General features: G+C 49.2%; 1 protein-coding gene across 7 annotated transcripts in view; it reads right to left on the reverse strand.

Moving 5' to 3' along the window:
- Positions 1-6411: 6411 nt before the first annotated feature.
- Positions 6412-20559, reverse strand: part of ARHGAP26 (Rho GTPase activating protein 26) — a 202996-nt gene continuing 188848 nt past the window's right edge. For 6 of the 7 annotated variants that reach the window (XM_055717605.1, XM_055717604.1, XM_055717597.1 and 3 more), the window contains 3 exons: positions 15542-15652; positions 12665-12756; positions 6412-8133 (listed from right to left, as the gene is read on the reverse strand). In XM_055717605.1, coding sequence (XP_055573580.1) covers positions 8045-8133; positions 12665-12756; positions 15542-15652 — 292 coding nt within the window. In that variant the 3' untranslated portion in view covers positions 6412-8044. Of the gene's footprint in view, positions 8134-12664; positions 12757-15541 lie in introns of those variants that run through there. The other variant, XR_008733423.1, reaches the window with a different exon arrangement.

A 20559-nucleotide genomic window follows, 5' to 3' on the forward strand; every position in this document is an offset into this window, starting at 1 on the left:
TTGGATTAGCCCAAATGTACAAACTATAATTGCTTTGAGGTTTCTGGTTCGTTAGAATAATTAAAATACCATGCACTTGCCAAGCAGAACATGTCCCTCCAGCGCTGGGCTTTCTTTTTTTGTGTAGGTGACTTTCCTCAGCCACACACCAGTCTGACCCAGCAGCACTGCATCAAACTGGTGACAACTTGAGCAGTGTGGGTGCTGCAGGGGCTCTGGCCGTCAGCCTGCCACGCTGCCCCATCCAGCAGGATGTGGGACCCCTGCATTAGGCGAAACCGCATGGTTCAGGCCATCCCGCTTCCTACAGAGTGGTGGGAGCAGGTGGCCAGGAGCCGTTGGGAGCAGCGCAGGGAGGCAGCCTGGCCCTGCCCTTGTGGGATGGCTGCGGGGGTATTGCTGGGTGCTGCAGGAGTAGCCATGCAGGAGAGATCGGTGAGGATGAGCTGCACGCTGAGCTGGCTGGAAAGCACCCACTGACCTGTGTGTCACCATGGGTGGGATGGATGGAGCAGTAACACGTGCAGCTCCTCACATCTCCAGCAATGACATGCACATTTTGTCTGTCCCATCTGCCTGACTAAACCCTGTGCAGCTGCGTGGTCCCTGCTGGGGTGCTGAGCTCCCTTCTGCTCCCGGAGATCTGGGTGGGAGGGACATGACACTTCCTCTCAGACTCCGCTGCTGGGGTGCACGGCCTTTCACAGCTGCCAGCACCCACTCAAAGTCTTGCATGTATTTACGGGATTTAAAAATCCCTGGGAAATGGGGTTTCTTCAGGAGAAAAGCAAGTGAGCAGCACCCCAGCAGTGATAAACTAACCTGAGGATGGGGAGGGCACAGCCACAGCCAGTGCCTCCTGCCAAGTGCATCATCCCTCTGGAATGGCCCGGCTGGCTCCTGCTCCCATCCCCCCTTCTGAGTCACCCCACTGCCCTCCCACCTTGCTCAGCTACCCGCAGGGATGTGGGTCTGCCAGGGTGCTGCCATGGGCAGCTGCCCTTTGCGGGACAGTGGGGCCAAGCACCCACTGCAGCCCCGCAGCCCAGTGTGGGTCACAGGGCCGGGCCTGTGTCTTGTCAAGTGGGTCTATGGGATGTCCCTGCTGCAGCGTCAAACAGTACCCCAGTGCTGATTCTAGAGCGTGCCCTCCAATCTGGGAGAGGTGACATTAGATGCTGGGCTTGCTTGGCCTTTAAATATAAACAGTTATGAAAATAAAATTCAAAAATCTTCCCAGAAGGGTGCTGGAGGATGCTCGGGTCTCTGCCTGCAGCTAGCGCAGCCAGCCCCAGGGCCCCAGGTGAGACCACACCTTGCCCTTCCCTGGCTCCACTGCCTTTTAATGCTGTTCAAAGCACATCGTGCACAGCCCTCTCTGAGTCACTGACACAGACTGCAGGCTGAACATGTGTAACGTGTAGAGGAATTGTAAAGGAATTATAGGGGAATGAAGGCAGGTTAATTAACATTGATAATATACAGCTGTGGGCTGGCTTCAGGGAGGTGGGTTGGCTGATGTAGATAAGGTGCAGCTGTGGCTGGTTCCTGCTAAGTAGTTAAATAGCTCTAAGGGGTACAGAAGAGGAGCCCTGGATGAAGAGAGACCAGGAAGAAGCAGAAGAGAGTACCCTGGATGCAAGAGAGACAAGGAGAGGCTCTGGGAGAAGCAAGGAGAAGGGGGTCTGGATGAGGAGAGGCTGGCTGGAAGAGGAGCTCAGAGAAGGAAGAATCCAGACACAGCAGAGGTAAGATGCAGGGTGGACTGGCCCAAAGAGGATGGAGAAACAGCATGGGCAGTAGATGAACTGTTGAAACCTTGTGGGGGACTGGTTGGCTGTGCTGGGGCAAGGTGTAGGAGCTACTTACTGAAGCTAACCTGGTATGGGGCGGTAAGAGCCTTGCTGCAGCTGGCTGGTTTTGATGGTGTGACAAACATGCAAACATTTTTTTTTCCCTCCCCCACTGGCATCTTTTCCCTTGCTCATGCCTCCATCCCTCTCTGCAAAGCAAGAAACAATGTTGAAATGCTGCTGGAAAAAAAAAAAAAGAAAAAGGTAGAGACCAGCACCCTGGACCCCATGGGGCAGATGCCTTCAGCTGCCCCCAGCTGTGGAGGCCCTGCTGAGGGGACGGGGCTCCTGGGGGCAGCTGTGGGCTGAGGTGGGGGACAGAGCCCTGCTGGCCCCCAGTGAGGCTTGTGAAACCACCTCAGAAATGCTGAGCAGATGCTTTCCTGGACAGCAGAAAAAAGCTTATGTGTAATCAAGCCTGCACTTGCAGGGAGGTAAAGTTTCTGTGTTTTGAGTAGAAACACAGTTTGCTTTCCTATGGGTCTCTGTCCCAAAGCCTGGCTGCACACAGTGTGCACAGCTGCTCACAGGTGGCCCTGCCAGGAGGATATTCCTGTGCTCTGTATTTTGTTACCAAGTGCTGTTCCAGGCTGGCTGTGATTTACTGTGCACTGCTCCAGAGAGCACTGGTAGCACAAGTTTTGTGCTATTTCAATCATTTCTGGAGATTGCACCAAATGATAAGAGGCAGGGATGGGGTCTGATGTCCCACAGGCTGATTCAGATGGGGAGCAGAGGCAGGGCACCCAGGGGGGGCTGCTCTGCTGGGCAACAGAGGGACAGTGCTGGGCCTGATGGGGGGGAAAAATGGTTTCCTGGGTGCTGAGGAACTTCTGCTTTTTGCCTTTTCAGGACTACACACTTGAATGATGAAAAGAATATAAATGACATTTCTATAGGAAAGATGTATCAAAACTGCAAAGAGGGAAAAGCCTTTCCGAGAGTGGCTTGGGACAAGAAAAATCAGATTTTGGGGTGGATTTTTTGCTTATTTCTCTTTCCTTCTCATGGAGCAATAACTGTAAGTCAGACACCTCTTCAAAATACCTGCCTGGCACACCCAGCAGTGCTAGGGAGCAGTGGGGGCCCTGCAGGGGTCAGGAGCCTGGCACAGGCTGGTTGAACCCTGGTGGGGTTTGGGGTGCTGAGTCCCCTTTCAGCAAACACAGCCTGTAAAGGTAAATATTGCTATAGAGTGCATGGACACAGGGAGAAACAGAGAACCCTTTGTGTTTTCCTATGGCAAAGGATGCTACTCATCTTCAGCTTTGGTGTAGTGGCCGTCATCTCATGCTTACAGCTTAAAGGGCTTCACACAGAGTGAGGGTCTGCCTTTGGGCATGAAAATTTCTGTAAAACAGCAACTGGAAGAAGTATTGTCTCTGTGACAGCCCTCTTCCCATGAGCCCTTACCTGCTGCACCTCCCATGAACTTGTGATTCATTCTTGATTTCCTGACCTTTATGCCTTGAGCTACAGGCATTGCTGCTGCAGCTCCCTCACACCAGAATGGCCTCAGGTGCCAAGGGAGCAAGGCAAAGCCTCAGCTGGCTGTGAGGAGCCCACTAACCAAATCCCACCCTTCCCCAAACAGCAGCTCCTGGGAAACTCCTGGTTTCCTGCTGGTACTGCTTTGAGAAGGGTGCAGGCTGGCAGAGGACAGTCCTGACACCAAACAAAAACACCTCCTGAAAAGTAATCTAACAGGAGGAGATGAGGGGATGCAGCTCCTCCTGCCCAAGCATTGCCTGCAGCCCCAGGGTTCCTTGGGGCAGACTGGCCAGAAATAAAGGAAAAGCTCTTGGAGGGGGACTTAAATACTACTCAAAGCTGTTTGGATTTGTGCTGTGCAATACTTCAGATAAATCAGAACAACTCCTCTTCAGTATTTAAACATAGCCATCAGCAGGCTATTACAGGACCCAGATGTGATGGTGTTAAGAGGCTCTAATAAACATCCTCCTCCCATTCCTCACAGCCACCCTCTTTTAAGCTGTCAGCAGAAGTAAAACTAAAATAAGTGATACCCTTCCTTGAGGGAAAATTCTAGTGCTTCACCTGCAGTCTATGACATAAAGTGACAGCAGAGCCTGAAGTCACTATCATCAAACTTCTAGCTCAGGATTAGAGCATGCAGCCCATTCTGTGAAATGAGGTGTTTCTAGCACTGTGTCCCAGCACAGATGGATGCACCCTGGAGTTCACACCCACAGCGGAATGGTCCAACCTCTCTGGTGCCCAGAGAAGCCATAGTGTTCTGAGCTATGGTCACAGCATCTAACCAAGGCTGTTCAGTCGAAGCCAGTGTGAAGCAGCAGCAAGGACCAGCGGGAGCCTGTCCGCAACTTAAAGTGCTGGTGCAGAGGACAGACCATCTGCATACCCCCATGTTACAGCAATAACTGAGGACTGTGTGTGGATGCGGAGGATGGCTGTAATTAGCTGTAATGGTCTGGGCTGCTATTCAGGCCACAGAAGTCTTCTTGAGACAAGACAATTACCAGGAGGATGTTTTGTCTGACTGCAGAGCCAGATGGGAATCTGAAAAATTCATGGCCACAGTCTGAAAATGTTGCTCTGAGTAATAGCCTGCTAGAAAAAAAAAAAAGCATCGAAGCCAACTCCAGCCCAAGCCTAACCTCAACCCAGTCCAGCTCCAACCCCACACAGCCCAGCCCAAGCCCCCAGCAGGGCACCAGGAGTGTGACAGGCGCCCTGGCTGCAGCATGGGTGCTCTTAAATCATCCGAGGTGCTTCACTTTTTCTGCTTCAAAACACTGCAAAATCAGTAGAGAAAAGGGCCAGAAGCTTGACCATGGACCTGTGAGGACCTCAGAAAGGCCACACGTGTCAGTGGCTGGCGCACAGCAGCCTGGCTGTGGCCAGCTCATGGGACTTGCGCCATTGACTTGAAACACAGCAGGATTGCACCCCGAGACTCATTTGACATCTGTTTCAACAGATATTATTGCACCATATCTTTTTTTTTGTTTGTTTACTGCCTAAAATGATGGGACAGGGAATATAGGACAGACTTTACCTATTGGCAGGTCTGAACACTCTCCCTTCTTATACTTTTGACTGATGACTTTAACATTAAGCATCAAATGCCATGTCAAGCTGATTTAAAAAAGTATTTTCTTTCTTTAATTTCCCTTGGAGTAAACCAATGTTTACTCCAGTATTAAAGCTGGCCCAAAATGGGAATGTTTAGTAAGTGTTTCAGCCAAATTTTTCTTTTTGGAAAGTTTTAATAAAAAAAAAAAATCCACTAGGTCTTTTATGCTTTATTTTCCTTTCCTCTAAAAGACATCTTGTAAGTACATTTGTGTGGGACTTGTTCCCAATAATTCTCTAGGTAGCATATCCAAAAGCTCCTAAATAGCTAGGAAAAGGAAATTACTCCCATCTCGGAATAACTTGAGCATCTGAAGAGCCAAAGGGGACGCTGCACTAAAAGGTTTTGTGGGCATAAGGACTGGCGGCAGCCTCTGGGCACGGAGCAGCCAGTGCTAGTGCTTGTGCAGTGTGACTGAAGAGGTCCTGAAATACCATACCCCTTAAATATGCCTTTTAGAGTGTTTTTTGACATGTTTGAAATTCTTATTTGTCCATAGTATGCTCTCTGCTCAAAGAGGCACATTTCAGACAGAAGTTTGTGCTGGGAAACCCCTGCCTGAGCTGAAAGTTGCCAGCTCTGGCTGCATCCCATGAGAGGAGGAGGGATCATGCTGGAGGAGTGGCTCAGGACAGGACAGTCCCAAACACAAGCAAATAGTGCTGACAGATGAACTGTTAAGCCTTTCCCACCCCTTCCTTTCCATTAGTCCTTCCCATCCCTCTCCTACACCCCTGGAAAGGGGTTTCTGTAGTAGTGCAGGTGCCAGGGCAGGCTCTAAGCAGCCTCCCTGAGGTCCCAGCACCAGCCAGCAGCATTGCAGCGACGGCTGGGCCTGAAGAAAGCCCAGCCCAATCCTCTGCTTCAGGAAAATCAATAAATGTTCACTACTAAATCCAAGGATGAACATGAACCAGCAATTTGCTGGTGAAACTCTGGCTGTCATCCCTACAAACCTCTCAGCTCTCGTCATCCAACACCTTAAAGCAGAAAACGTGGGACAGTTTGGAGACTTCATCCCCTGCCCAGACAATACCAGTCATGTCAGGTGATGTGCCCCACATGTCCCCAGAGAGGGCAGGGTGTCACTTACAGCAGGGCTACACTCCCAAGGAGATGAGGTATACTGCACCCACCCTAGAAATCAGGAAGAAGATCAACTCCTTCCACTTCTGTTTTTAATTCCCACCACTACCACCCCCCCCAGGACAAAAGTCTAGGAAGTTTAATTACTGTGAAAGAAACATAAAGAGGCTTGAAATGTCAGTTTCCCTCATTTCTATGTGACACCATGAAGTGAATGAAAAGGCAGCCCAAGGCCCAGAGGGTGGTTGTAGATGCGAGTGTGTTTGCAAGTGCTTTTCTGTAACTGGTTTCAAATGTCCTTCACTTCTCTTGTTACAGGTCTTCTAAAAATATCAAATATAGATCTTTCCATCATAATATTTTAAGATACTCTATTTATACATTAATTCTCTCAAAAATAAAAAGTGACACATACAGCAATTCAGTCACTCAGAGTCTTTAAAATTATTACAAAAAGACACAACATCCACCCCCCAGCAGCATGTGACAGCATTGCTTCTGCACAAGAGACTCTCTCTGTCAGGGGCTGGGGGTTCTTTCACGATTTTCTATTACAAAATATAATTGTTCCAGCTCTTGACATGCCAGCTGGCCAGCCCGGCTCTGCAGTCACACAGGGCTCCTTCTCCCACCCTCCCCCTTAAAAATGACCCCAAATGGCAAGGGATTTGCAAACTTGCTCTGCAACCACTTGCTGTGTGTCCATGGAGACATAAGCATCCCCTCCAGGGCAGGGACAGAGGGGTGGTGGAGCCAAGGGGCTCATCCTTTGCTTTCTGTAGACCATAACTTGGCCACACTAACAACAAATGTCCTGTGAGTATGGAAATAATTTACCTTCCACAGCCAGTAACTGCACAGAGTTGGCACAGACAGACTAGACCAGGCTGCAAGCAAGGAGACCACCTGAAAATCAACAGTGGCAAGTGGCAAACGCAGCTCCAAAATGGCACATCAGCAGCCTGGGCATTTGCGAAAGCATGGACATCTCTGTGCAATGTGCACTGGAAAGTGGAGACACAAAACAGCCAGTCAAACAAAAGGAGCTACATCTTGCTGTCCAGGAAGGAAACTAAGGCTGCACAGATCACAGACATTTACCTTGCAAAAATCTAAATCTTACAAAAAAAAAAAGTTTGAGAGGTTTGGTCCAAAGTATTCTCCCCTCCACTATGCTGATGCCTGCTGAGTCCTGACAGCTCCCAGCCAGTACTGTGCCCACCTTCACAGAGCCCATCCCAACATCTTGCTCTCGCCTGCAAGAGCACAGCTCTGCTGTGGCTGCACCCAGCCTGTCATGAGAAGCTCAGCCTTGTGCAAACTGCTGCTGCAGACCCAGCTTGTAGTTTGATGTCAGCTGAAAGCACCTCACCCCTTCTCCTGCTGCTGCAGTGTGAGATGGGGCTGGGTTGCTCCCAGCTGCATGGGAGAGCTTCGCTCAGGCTGGTCGGAAAAGTGGGGAAGGGCCTGGGAGCAAACGACTCCTTGCTGCTGACTGCTCCTCCTCTGGCAGGGAGGCTGATGGGTTGGGGTTCCTCAGCTTCCACTAATGCTCTTTACAGCTGGCCAACAGTCTCACTGTAGGGAGCATCAGGCTTGGAGCTCTGTTATGCTGGTTCACAATTTGCAGGCTTGGCCCCTACAGAGTGCTTGGGCTGCGGCGTAGAGCTGCTGCTTTGCTGGCTTTCTCACTGCTGTGATGGCTCCCAGCTGGCACGTGGGCTTTGGGCAACACCTGCCACCACTTGGGGCTGGAGGAGTTCAGCCATCTCCCCAGGACTGCTCCTCACACAGCCCCAGCATGCACTGGAGTGCAGGAGGACAGACGAACACTATTATCCACACAAACTTTCAGCTCAGTCGGTTTGGGCAAGTCCTGACCCTGCATCACACAGTGGCAAAGAGCAAAATGGTTTATAGGACTCCCACCAGCGGCTGCCATGGATACCATGTAAAAATCAGCAGTGGGGCAATCTTACACCCAAAGTTATAGGTACTCAATGTAGTTCTCGGGGATTAATCCTGTCTTGCCGTTGAGGGTCCCTTCCAGCCAGCCAGGCTCCTGGGATGGATGAACTGGAGGAAAGAAGGAAAAGGCAGGTTACTACAGAAGGGGGATTATGGTGTAGGGGCTGTTGCTCTTTGTGTGCTGCCAATGTCAAAGTTGCTCTTGGGAGAGAGCAAGACCTTTAATTTGTGTTAATTTTGAAGTAAGGAAACTCATATGCTAAGGAGCTGAGAAAACTGAAGTGTTCTCTCTGTCTGTGCCTGCTCACCCATGGGACTCCTTTGCTTTGCCTTCATAGACAGACAGTCACACTGTGAAACCAACAGAAAGGCCAAGTCAGCTGCACACTTGGCTGCGGACTGGGTTTGGGATGAAACCAGGGGCTCAAAATTTTCTCCAGATTTGGGTTAAAATCTCTTTGAAGTTTGAGAGAATGTGGTTAACTCCATCACATCATAACCCTAAACATCCAGGCTTGGCCTTGGACCAGGCTGAGAGAGAAAATGCATTAGCAAACCCTCCCGGCAGGAAAGCAAACATTGCAATCTTACTTCTGTGAAATGAGAAGCCTGATCAGTCCTCAAAAGACTGACGTTCTTTCTTTGTCAATCAACCACTGAAATTTTGCTGATTTTACAGGCACCAGGGTTATGCCAATGCAGGCAGAGAAACATTCCTCACACTTCCCACAATAAATGGTGGCAAGTCAGTATTTCAGAGCTACTCAGGCTTCCTGTGACTGCAGGTCTGCTTGCTTACACATTGTCTGGCATCAACTGCAGAGTGCGAGCCCCTGCTCCCCTACCCCACCAGCACAGTATCTGCTCTCCTCACTGCCCCTACATCTCCATCTAGGCCCCCTCCTGCCCCAGCCCACCCTCACTCTGCTGGAGCAGAGGAAATGTGTGGAAAATTCACATTTCAGTACAGGCGTGACCGTTTCTTGGGTGTACCCCAGAAGCGGCACTGACCACTGTGCAGGGTCCCCACTGTGGGGACGGCCTCCATGCATGCAGCCAGCCTCCAGCCATCCTACCAGCAGCTACAGGCCACACCAAAGCTCTGGCAGACTCAGAGCGAAACCAAGTGTTTAAAATCAGAGTCATTTTCATTCAAAGGTAAACACATGTGCTCTGCTTATCAAAGCAGCAGAGCAACAGAGGAGCAGGGCTTCAGGTTTCTTTGTGTGCTCCCTCTCCTACTACAGTCCCATCTATTGTAGGATGGCCATTTTCTGTGCAAAAGTCATGACTGACATTGACTGTTCAGAAAGGTTCAGAAACAGAGAAGTGTTTTAAAACCCAGCATCTTCACGCTTTGGGAGACATCAGTCCTCACCACTATGGCACAGTCCATCACTCCTGGGTAAGCCTGCAGAGGAACACTACGTAGTAATCCATTAATGAAAAATATAACCCCTGGAAAACTAACTAGTTTTAAAAACCATGGTGTTCCTGCTCCTAGGTTTACACATTTTGTGGTTTCACTTGTGCCAACTTCTTTTTTCATGCTTACACCCTCTCACACCCAAGTCTTGGGGCTTTCCTATCACAAAGGCTAAAGCAGTCCGCTCAGAGGAAAGAAGCCACCTCCAGCCTGCAAGGAAAGCTCCCGCAGGCAAACCTGCACTAAAAGCTGTTGGGTTATCTGCCTTGGGTGGGAGTAAGGTTTTCACAGTGCCCCTGCCAGTGGACAGTGGCCATCAAGAGAAAAGAAATTGTAAGGAGTGTGTGTGTGTGCGTCTCTGTCTTCAGCCCTCTGGTCTCAGCAAATGGGCCAGGAAAGTGCTTGAACCAAAAATCACGTGAGTTCCAGCTACTGCTTTTGTCTTAAAAAAATCACTTATGTCCCAAAGACAGCCATTTATGTCCGTGTAGGTACCGTCAGACGGAGCAGAGCACATGAGCAGACAGGGAGGAGAATCTCACTCTCTATTTACCAAATTAGAGCACAAATGCAATACGACTTTCCTAACTAATGTACCATAAAACTTCAGTATCTGTCAGCAGCAGCTCAGGTGTGTGTGGGTTCATTGCTTCAGAATACAGAGTTTTCCATTTCATGGGTGATCGCTAGTTAAAAGCGCAGGTGAGCACTCCTTTCCTGACCCACAACTCTCACCATTCCTGATTTCAGACCTCTATGGATCCAGGACATCCCTCCCATTTAGCATCACAACAAGGGCAAACCAAGTGCACAAGATCTGCTGGAAAATTCAGGTTTTCATGTAACTAAAAGGAACAATGCTATGGATTTTAAAAGGACCTCTTAAAACATGGTGTAATTTACTGTGGATGTCACTCAGTGTGGGCAACAGCACCCCAATTTCCCAGTCAGACCGAGATGCTGCTCTGCCATGTGCAACCTCAGAGAACCTTAAAGTCGAACAAGAACCTGTCTCTAAGTACCAAGATCCATCTGCTTTTGCTGGGTTTTATAAAACCCCTTCACCATAATAATACTTCTACCAAGCAGTGCTGTTTCTAGCTCGCTTGCTCCAGCTAACATGAGGCTTGGCTATGCTGCTAAGTAATTAGAACATGCTGTATATTTTTTCCCTTGATTAACCCATTGATTTTTATCTAGCAAACATAATATATTTAATTCAAACTTGTTCCCCTCCTAGCTGCTTTAATTCCCACAGGCTCTCAAAGGGGAGACCATATTTATTTATAAAGGTATCTATAGAGCTGCTTAGGAAAACTGTTTTCTTTAATTCACATGTATTCATTCTCTTCCTCTTTCTGCTGTATTCGTGTATATATCCCAGGGCAAAACCAGTGCCTGTGGTAGCCGTTTCCCGAATGACACTGCTTAACATATAAAAGCCAAGAACTACTTGGAAAGTAGCAAAAAGTCTTTTCTTTACATTGGGATTGTATCTAAACCAGAGCTGCTTAATTCCATGGGGCACAGTCTCTTTCCCTTGATGCAGGAAACAGAAAGTCTATGTTTATTAACATCCTCTCCAAAAAATTGACTAACCAGAGCCTACCTATTCCAGCTCTCAGTATCCAGAGGAAAAAAAGCAGATGTTACTTTTCCATCCCCTGCATGAAACATTATGGCAACTGCACAGAGTATTTCTGGTGCTGATACTTGGAAACTAATCTCTCCTACCCAGAAGACCACTGAGGAATGGCTCTGTATATGGTAAACACTGGTGTCAGTCGACTACTCACCAGTTGCTCCCTTACGTTTAAATTAGGGGTCCATACCCACAGAAGGGGCACAGCGTGGTCACGCAGCCTCACATGGCACAGGCATGTAGGGGTCTGCATGGTCCCACTGGCACAGGGCAAGCACCTTGCTCTGCTGGCAGAGCTGCCAGCTACAGCACAGGCTTTGCGCTGCGTTCCGTGGTAGAGCTGGGGCATGCGTACTGCACGGGCTTGCATAACCCCGGTGACCAGCTGGAGCCTCGAGCAGCTGCCAGGAAGGCAAACAGCACAGGCAGCTGGGGTCAGCACTGGGCACCGGTCCATGCTCCATGGCCTGCCACTGACCTAGGAGGGCACAAAGGTGATGCTGTGCCCCATCAAACTTCTTCCTTTTATCTTCTGCTTTGGATCAGACCCTGCACTTTGTACTCCCAAGAGCTGTCTGGAGAACCTCTGCATGCCCTCCATGCAAGGCTGCACCTTCCCTTACCAACACAGCGAAACATGGCTCTGATCTAGAAGAACGTGGTCACTAAGAGCTGGTCACTTGTGCATGTCTTTGCCTTGTGCCTTGTGGATTGGTGGCCACTTCTACTGCAGGGGCCAAAACACCAATCACCCTTATTTTACAAGTCTCCCTTAGGATTTATTTCCCTTAGGAAATAAACCAGGATCCTGAAAAGGCAGTTTTCACGCTGATCCTACAGATGGCTGGATGACCAGCTGTTTTCAGCAGGGATAACAAAAAGTAAGGCAAGATACACCTCAGACTTAATGCTTGTTTCAAGTATTTCTGCATTCTACTTTCTAGTGGTGGAAATGGGATAGTCCTTAAACAGAAGACTGAAAAGAAACGCATGAACTGAGAGTCCAAATCATTCATTGAATCACAGGAAGGAAACTAGTAATTTAACAAAACTCAGTGCTAAAGTAAGTAATAGCCAAGTGTCCTTCTCGGTAGCTTTGTTCATATTGCTGTTAGAACTGGCTCTGTAGCATCCCACATGTACGTTACATGAAATGAGATGCTGTTAGAATGGCCATTCTGAAATGAAGAGGAAGTCTCCTGCTGATCTACCACCCAGGCTAACAGCAGCCTCTGGGCAAGGCATCCAGCAGCACTTCTTCCCCTGCAGGTGAGCTGGGTGGCAGCCAGCTGGTGGTAAGTTACAAACACCCCTGGTGTATCCCCCACCCTCCCTCTGCACTCTGCCCTCGCTCAGCAGCAAACCTTGCTCCAGGCTCAGCTCCAGGGAAGCCCAGAACCAGGCATGGAGCAAGCACAGCTCCTGTGGCATTGGACACAGCTCTCACGATCCCATTTTCCTGACACACCAGGAACTGCAGCCTGAATACCACGCTGAAAAATGAGCCCAACTCCTGCTCCCATGAGGTGCCTGGCACTGCCCCGCACCCTCCCTCCGAATCAGGGACTCACCGTTATCAAACACAGTGCCTGCCGTGAAGGAGAGCTCTGAGTCGTGTTCTGCTTTACAGGCATACAAAGCTCGGGCTTTCCGCAGTGGTGAGCTGCAAAAGAAAGCATTTATTGGTATAAAAAAATACCCCACTCATACACAACACTCCTCTCCTCACTGCATTGAAGAGGGGTCCATGTTGAAGACGGGTCCTCCTACTGCTCTGCAAGGGTCCAACGTTACATTGCTCAAAGGGAAGAATGAGGAAGACTCCAGAGGAGGCTGAAGGCTCTCAGGGATGAGCCCCCAGCACCACACTGCACTGCATTGCAAACCCCAGTCCAAGCCAGCTGGCACTGCCAGGACCAGAGCCTGTGCCTGGTGCCCGCACAGCAGGCAGCCCTGAGCCGTGGGTCCCCAGGAGAGCGGGAGAAGTAAAGCAGGGAGCTGGAAGTGTTTTGTGAGTCTCTGAAAGGCCGTAACTGACTGGAGGGCCAGCATGGAGCGAAGGCGGGCAGCAGGCGCTGGCAGCGACCCACTGCCCACCGACCCCACTCACTGCCAAACCCATCACTCTCCAAGAGCAGCTGCAACCACAAGGAGGATTTCACAATAAAGAATTAGCACTTGGGGAAGGGTATTTCAAAACAGAAAAACAAGTAGGTCCATGAAGAATTTTCTGCACTTCTTTAGAGACTGTACGTAAAGAAAAAGATTTAACAACTATTAGATTTTACTCGGGAAGTGCCAGTGTGCCTGTGCTGCAGGGGAGTGAATTAAGAGCAGAGAGCCAGAAATGGAGCAAATGGCCAGCAGACACAGGGAGAAAATGAAGGACCTCAGGACCCCCCCAGCCAAACACAGGTACACAGAGCTGTCCCCTGCACCCGGAGCCTCCCACACATCCTTTCTGGGTTTGGGCTTGAGCAAGGCTGGTGGAAAGCTGGGACACTGCCAGGCCATGGTGACCGTGACGGTGCAAACCTGCCCAGGCACCAGGCCATCTGACTAGCCAGCTGCATTCAGCACTGCAGCAGGCTGCTCGTCTACGGTATTGCCAAGCAAAGTGATGGACGTACCCCCAGGAGCTGCTGGGATAAGGAACAAGGTGTCGCCATCTCTCAGGTCAGTGGTTTGACCAGCTTTTTATTTTTCTGAGGACTTGAACTTATTCTGAATTCTCTTTGAGTGAGCCCAGGGAAGCGGCACGCTTTCACCTCATGGCAAAAGCGGTTCACCTTCACACAGAAACCACAAACCAGGGAAGCTATGAATGGTTTTGGTTTTGCTGTGAAGGCAGCTCCTAAGCTAAGGTCTCCACTCTCCAAATTCCAACTGCTTGACACAAGCAGCCACCAAACACTTAAAAACCAGGATGGGCAAACACTCCTCCCACTCCAGAGAGGGTCCTTTGCTGCTGGGCAGGCACTGCTCCCACAGAGTGCTTGAGGAGACTGTCAGATGAAAAATGTATTTTCAGGCTTACTACCTTGAATAATTCAAGCTGTTGTTTTTCTGCCCCAAAAATTACCTTTGCAGCCCGGTACCCCCATGGCCCCAGCCAGCCCCTTGCCCAATGGCTGCCCTCTGGGCTGCGACTGCACAGAGCCCTGTGGGTGTGAAATGCTGGACCCCGCGATAGCTTATGTCAGTTTTCTGCCTCCAAGCATGGCACAAGGCCAGCAAAGCACTCAGGAGTTTCACCCATCTGCCCTTGTGCAGTTTCGGGGATGATGAGCCTCTCTCCCCCAGAGGAGGAAGGCTGCTTGGATGGTATTACGCCGTTGTCAGCCTTTGCAGATGCATAGCAAAACAAATAAATAACCCTGCCAGGCAGGCAGCTGTTATACGGGCAGCATTTGTATGGCTGTAGGGAAGAGCTGGGTCTGCGCCTGTAATGAACAAACAGGTTTGATGCATCTCCCTAAGAGGATGGAGATTAGTGCCCGGGCCCAGATGCCTGCCACCTGCAAGGGGCTGGGAGCTGCATCTGCTGGGGATGACAACAGCCTCTTGCTCTGCTGTGCCAGGGTTGGGCTCGGGGGAGAGAAGTCCCATCCGAGGATGCCTTGCACACAGACCAGAGCTGATGTGCCCTGGCTTTCCCACTGTGAGTATCTCCCAGTACCTGCAGTGCAGAGCCCAAACATTGCCTATGGTGTGCTCACGGCACAACTGCATCCCAGTGCCAAAAGCCCCAGGGCCCCCAGAAAGTACCTATGCCCACTGCCCCACAGCCAGCAACATCTCACAGCCTGGGGCGCAGGGGAGACATGCACCATCCTGCCCCACGGGGCTGGTGTGCAGCACAGCCTAACCTGCTGCTCAGGGCCCCATTGGAAACCTTCTGTTTGTCTGCAACTTTCAGGACTGATTTACTCCAGCGATGTTGAAGCGCCTGAGACAAGGGCACACAGCAGGCAAATGTCTGCATCACCTCATGTTCTTTACCCTCCTTAGATTCCAGATAAGAAAAGGAAGTTGCCAGAAAATGAGGTATCACCGCATTTTACAAAGGCTTGTTATTCCTTGCAGCACCCAGGAAGGCAGTACATATCTTACCTGTTGCAGAGAGGAGTAAAGCGAACCGCAGGAGCTGAAATGGCTGGGCAAAACCACAGAAACCACCAGCAATGCTGAGCACTGCGAGTGCTGGCTCCTGCTTGCCTGACTGTGGGGGCTGGTGGGCGCCTGCCGGGGGGCTCAAAGTGGGGATTCAAAGGGTGTCTCCCGGGCAGGCCACATTTGGAAGCTCCTCTCTTGCTGAATGCAGATAGGTGCATTGGGGGAGTTTGAGCAGGATGCAAAGGGAAAAGGGAAGCGAAGTGGGCGAAACCAAGCAAATTAAACAGAAAATAGCAAAAGCAACAAAAAGCAAAGTGAATTCTGCAACAGACCTGATGGGGGATGAGTCGCTGGACGTAGAGGAGGTGGGCATAGGACTTGATGGCGCAGAGAACATGGGCCAAGACGGTGAGAGGGGTGACGTTGGGCTTGGATTCTGAGGGCTGCAAGACATAACCAGATACCTTATCAACATGCAACCACAGAAACAAACAGCAACCAAGAGACAGTCACATGACATCTGATGATAGCAAATGCCTTGGGAATATTTGGAGCATGAGACAGCTAGGAAATGAAGTGCCAAGACCTTGGGAAATGCTTCAAGGCCAGATCTGCATTTCTCTGGACAACAAGAGCTGGATCTTCCAATTAACCCCTGCTCCATCATCCCATCCAGCAAGACCAAACCCCATGTACAGAGGGCTGTCTCGCTGCTCACCGCTAGCAGCCCAACCACTTACCTGCCTTGCTTTATTTCCCCCACTGCTGCCAGAAACAGTTGACGGTATTCCTGGATGTTAATGGTGCCTGCAAGCAGCCTTCATCCCTGTTTTGTGTCAGTTGTTGCAGTGTCAGAGCCTGGGCCACAACCACCTGTTTACATTTCTAACCAAACAGGTGTCAGAGGCTGGAAGCCTTGAGGAATTTGTTATCTACAGGTGGAGCCGGCCAGGGCTGGCATTTCCATGCAAACCTCCAGCTCGCAAGGGTCAGCAGCGTGAGCTTCACATCATGAGATTATGAAGGGACCCCAGCATGAGCCAGCCACCTTACAGCTCATGCAAACAGCTCACATTGCGGTAACCAACACTCCAGGGCTTCTGCCATGCTTATACATTCAGAACTGTAAAAATTTAATTGATGTGTTTTCCACATTTTACAATGAAGAACTCTTTCTCCCCCTGACGCAAACTGTTCTCGATTCCTCACTTTTAAGCTACTGCTGTCAACTGAAGTTGAATCAAGCTATTGAACTACTAAATGCTTGGAGAAGTCAAGCAAGAAGCGTTTGCTTCCTTCAAAACTGTTTGATTTGGGTCATTCTGAGGTTCACCGAAAAGCAATTACTGTACTAAAATACCAATTTGAGTCTGATTCATCTTCTACTGTTTCTATGCTCAGCAACTCATTTGTACTCCGACTCACATTGTAAACTCCGTTCCTGGTACACCACCAGAAAACCCTTTCCACACTGAAAATACCTCTGTAAAAACACGTTTTGTAAAAGCATCATGATTTAAGTTTTTTTCTTGAGAGAGGGATAGTACCTCTGATCACATGGGTCTGTGATGAGGTGGGGATAGGTTGTGACCCCACAGGCAACCTCCGGGCCATCCTCATCCCTGTCCCCAAGCTGGGGGCTCCCAGGGGAGAGGGAAGGGATATTGGGAGGGGGACTGCAGAGCATGCAGGGAAAACCTCAGCCCTGCAGTAACAGTGTTTATGGGTCCCACCAGGCCAAATGGACATTGGAGGGAGGGAAAAGACTGCACCAGGACCAACAGCATGCCAAAGGCCATCGCTTGATCTCTCCTCCCTCGTCTCAGGGAACTGGCACTTCTCCAAGAGGAATGGAAGGAAGTTGCTGAGCTGCTTTCTGACAGCACCAGGGTATAGAAAGGTGGTCCATTGCAGTCCATGTCTCTCTCAGCTCCAGGCTGTAAATACGATTTGTTCCAAATACCTGTCTGGAATTATAAAAATGCCTTTCTAGGTATGTTTAACTCTGATTTCCTCTAGTCATCATGCAGTGTGCCGTAATGTGCCTCCTTCACACTTGAGGAGAATTCTCCAGAGGAGCGTGGCATGGACCAGTAGCCAACTTGGAAAAAACCCTCAGCCTCCAGAAGGGATGAAAGCAGCCCCCTTCTCTCCAAACCAAACAAAATGGGCAGCACCAGCACACACACAGTGGGATGGAGCACGGGCAGGCTCACATGCAGGCAGCAGCCAGGGAGCCTACGCCAACTCTTAAACCTTTAATAAAAAGATGAAGTCTCTGTAAAAAGGATAATGGGTTAATCCATGATCATTCAATATCTATTAGATCACAACAGCAGAAGTTAATTGTTTCAGCCCCTGGCTTCTGCTCTTTAAGCCCAGAATTAAATATTTCATATATTAACAGAGAAGAGAATGTAACATTTTTCTTCTATTTCAAGCTGAATGTAAAACCTCAACCTCTGTTATTTAAAAGAATCAACCTTCCCCTAACATCTAAGAGGATGTCCAAGAAATATTTATGATCAATCTTGAATTTTGTGTTTTCCTGTAATTTTCTTCCCTTCAGTTTGAGTTGCAAATTACTAACTAAAAACTAAAACATCACTCTTGGCATACCAGCTTCCCTCCAGTTCATGCATCTGTGCAGCCAACACCCTGAAGCCCTCCTTGCCTGCAGCAGGCTCATCTCTGGGCTGTATCTGGGTCTTCCACCAGCACCAGCACTTGCCAAGAGGCCAGTGCCTCTTGCCAGAAGTTCCTGCGTGCCCTTCCACGCACCCCACGAGCAAAGCTGGCAGCTGGCAATCCCTGGCATTCTCTGACGGTGACAAATCAAAATTGAAAGGACAGGTCTGTGGATTTGGTCCAGTTTCTAGGGGGAAAGTGTCCATGTCATAAATATCAGCACCACAATGGCACCTAGAGGACACTACAGAAGGTTAAATTGTTGGTCTGAACTACCCTGAAGTCCATACCTGCTGAAGGCCAAACTCTTGGCTTGTTTACTCTTTGCAAAGCTGTCTCACTGGATTCAACAGAAACTAATGATTTCCTTTTGTAATTATGGGCAATACCTTTATTACGACAGAGGATTAAATGCATACAGATACAGCAGTGCATCACAGCTTTGGCAAGAGGGGTGTAAAACAGGGAACACTGACAGGCAGACAAGTAACAGATCCTCAAAATGTTCTCCTAATAATTGTCACTATTTAAAAGCAATCTTTTTTGCATTTTTCTATCATCAGAATTGTCAGTCTTTTGAAAAATTAGTAATTACCTGTACTACTTAGCCTTTAACAAATCTGTCAAGACATTGGTACTTACCATAAATCTATTTCCAACTTTAAACAGAAGGAGGTGCTACAAAGACCAACAGGTTAGCCCAGATCGCAGAAATTAACCCTTCAAGCACCAGTTCTTGCTTCTTTTTCTTTCTAGCAGGTGTAGTTGTCTGGCCATTTGTGATGATGTCCTACCTTCCTTTAAGGCAACAAGCTATATAGCACACAGGGCAGGTAATTTTGGTTTATTTTATCTGTGCATAAGCATGCTTCTGCCCTCTAATGGAGAGAGCATGTTAGATGCATTTGAAGACGCCGAGAGCGCTCTCCTCTGAGCAGCAGGAACTAGAACATTTCCTTTACTGTTAGTACTGCAAGAGCAGCTGGTATTTTGGAAGCCAGAGCCTGTCGGTTATAACACCTGTATGCAATGTTCTCTGGCTTTATACAGCTAAGTTACTACAGTAAGACTCCAAGATGGTACATGTCTGCACAGCAAATGAAATATGAATGCATGGGTTTATCACCTGGGAGGCAGAGGATCTGCTAGGTGCACCCTTCGTCTTACCATGGCCTCTCACCATTCACGTAGACTCCTCCATCCTGGTGATCTCAAAAATCTCTTCATGAAATGCACATTACCTTGTTCCGTGCATGGATTTTCTGCAGGCAAGGAGCACTGGGAAGCAAACCTTCTGGCTTCCAGCCCCTGGCTCCAGCAAGACTCCTTTCCACTGAACTGTCTGCAGGGGAGGACGAGTCCTAAGACAGCTCAGCAACCTCTAGCCATCAGATCAACTTCTTGCTTGTCACAAACCCAGTGGGCAGCAGCCTCTAACAGACCATGAAGGCCCCACACCAGGGTAGGAGAGAGCAAACAAACGGCGCAGCAATTGGAGTTTGGCCAAGGTGGGACTTGGAGTCCCAATGAGCTGGTGACCGAAATGTGGCTGGGCCTGTCCCCCCTGAGAGCGGCCACCAACACCCATCAGCCCTCCCGCTGTAGCTCCCACCGCCTCAGCAGGCGGCGCTCTGGGTGCAAGAGGCAGGTCTCGCTCAGTGTGCCAGCAATGTGGGATGGCCACTGCCTCCACTACCGACCCCAGTCCTCCCCACTTTGCAATGGAAGGAATATCTGGCCACACAGGGCTCCAGGACTAGAAATTCCCAATGCACTTTTTGAGATGAAATAATTTTAAAAGAATGCAGCTCTCACTACTTGTAAAGTTGGCTCTGTCATTGTTCCACCAACTGCACAGCCTGCTACACTAATTACAGTGTGCAATGCAATCAATATGATTCTCAGAGTAGAGAGTTATTTCTGCAATGTTGCAGTAAAAAAGCCTTACAGCAAGAATCAGCACTCTGGCTGGCCTCTATCTAAGAAACTATCAACAATTTGGAGCAGGATTTTGGTGTCTTTGGGTCACTGGTAGCAAAGAAAACTCTCCATGCCCACCAAAACCACAGAGGGAACTACTAACTAATGACAGCGTGTAGATTTTTAAGATATGACAATCCTGTTTCAATCAGTTTGCTCATTGAAGAGATGAATGCGGTCCTATGATGACTGAGCTACCCCTGCACAGCTTCACAGTCCTGCTCTGCAAGTCTTTCCAGCACATTTCCTCAAGAAGAACAAATGGACTTTTCAGGACCCTGCTGGAGCTGGCCCTCCCAGCACCTACAGACCATGGGGCTATGATGTGCACAAAGGGTTTATCTTCCTTCCGTGAAACACAGGTATTTATTTTCAAGATACTGCTGAAGTATCACTTTCTGAGCTTACGTGACTGCAAGACCCAAGTCCTGTCTCATTAGAGAAGTCAGTGCACAAGAGCAAACAGACTATTCGGAGGTCTCTGGCATTTTGGAAAATGAGTTTTCCTGTAGGATCCAATTTCCTTACTGTTTCTCATGGAAAGAGCAGCGGTGGTGAGGGGCTTTGGGGAAATGTTGGCTGCTGCCTGCTTTCAGTTTTGCCTGCAAAAACCAAATGTCATCTGGATCTTTTTTTTTTTTTTCCTTCTTCTTATTCTGCAGGACTTTGCGAGGGGTTGTTC

Source organism: Falco cherrug, chromosome 8 (assembly GCF_023634085.1).
Source record: "Falco cherrug isolate bFalChe1 chromosome 8, bFalChe1.pri, whole genome shotgun sequence".
Lineage (NCBI taxonomy): Eukaryota > Metazoa > Chordata > Aves > Falconiformes > Falconidae > Falco > Falco cherrug.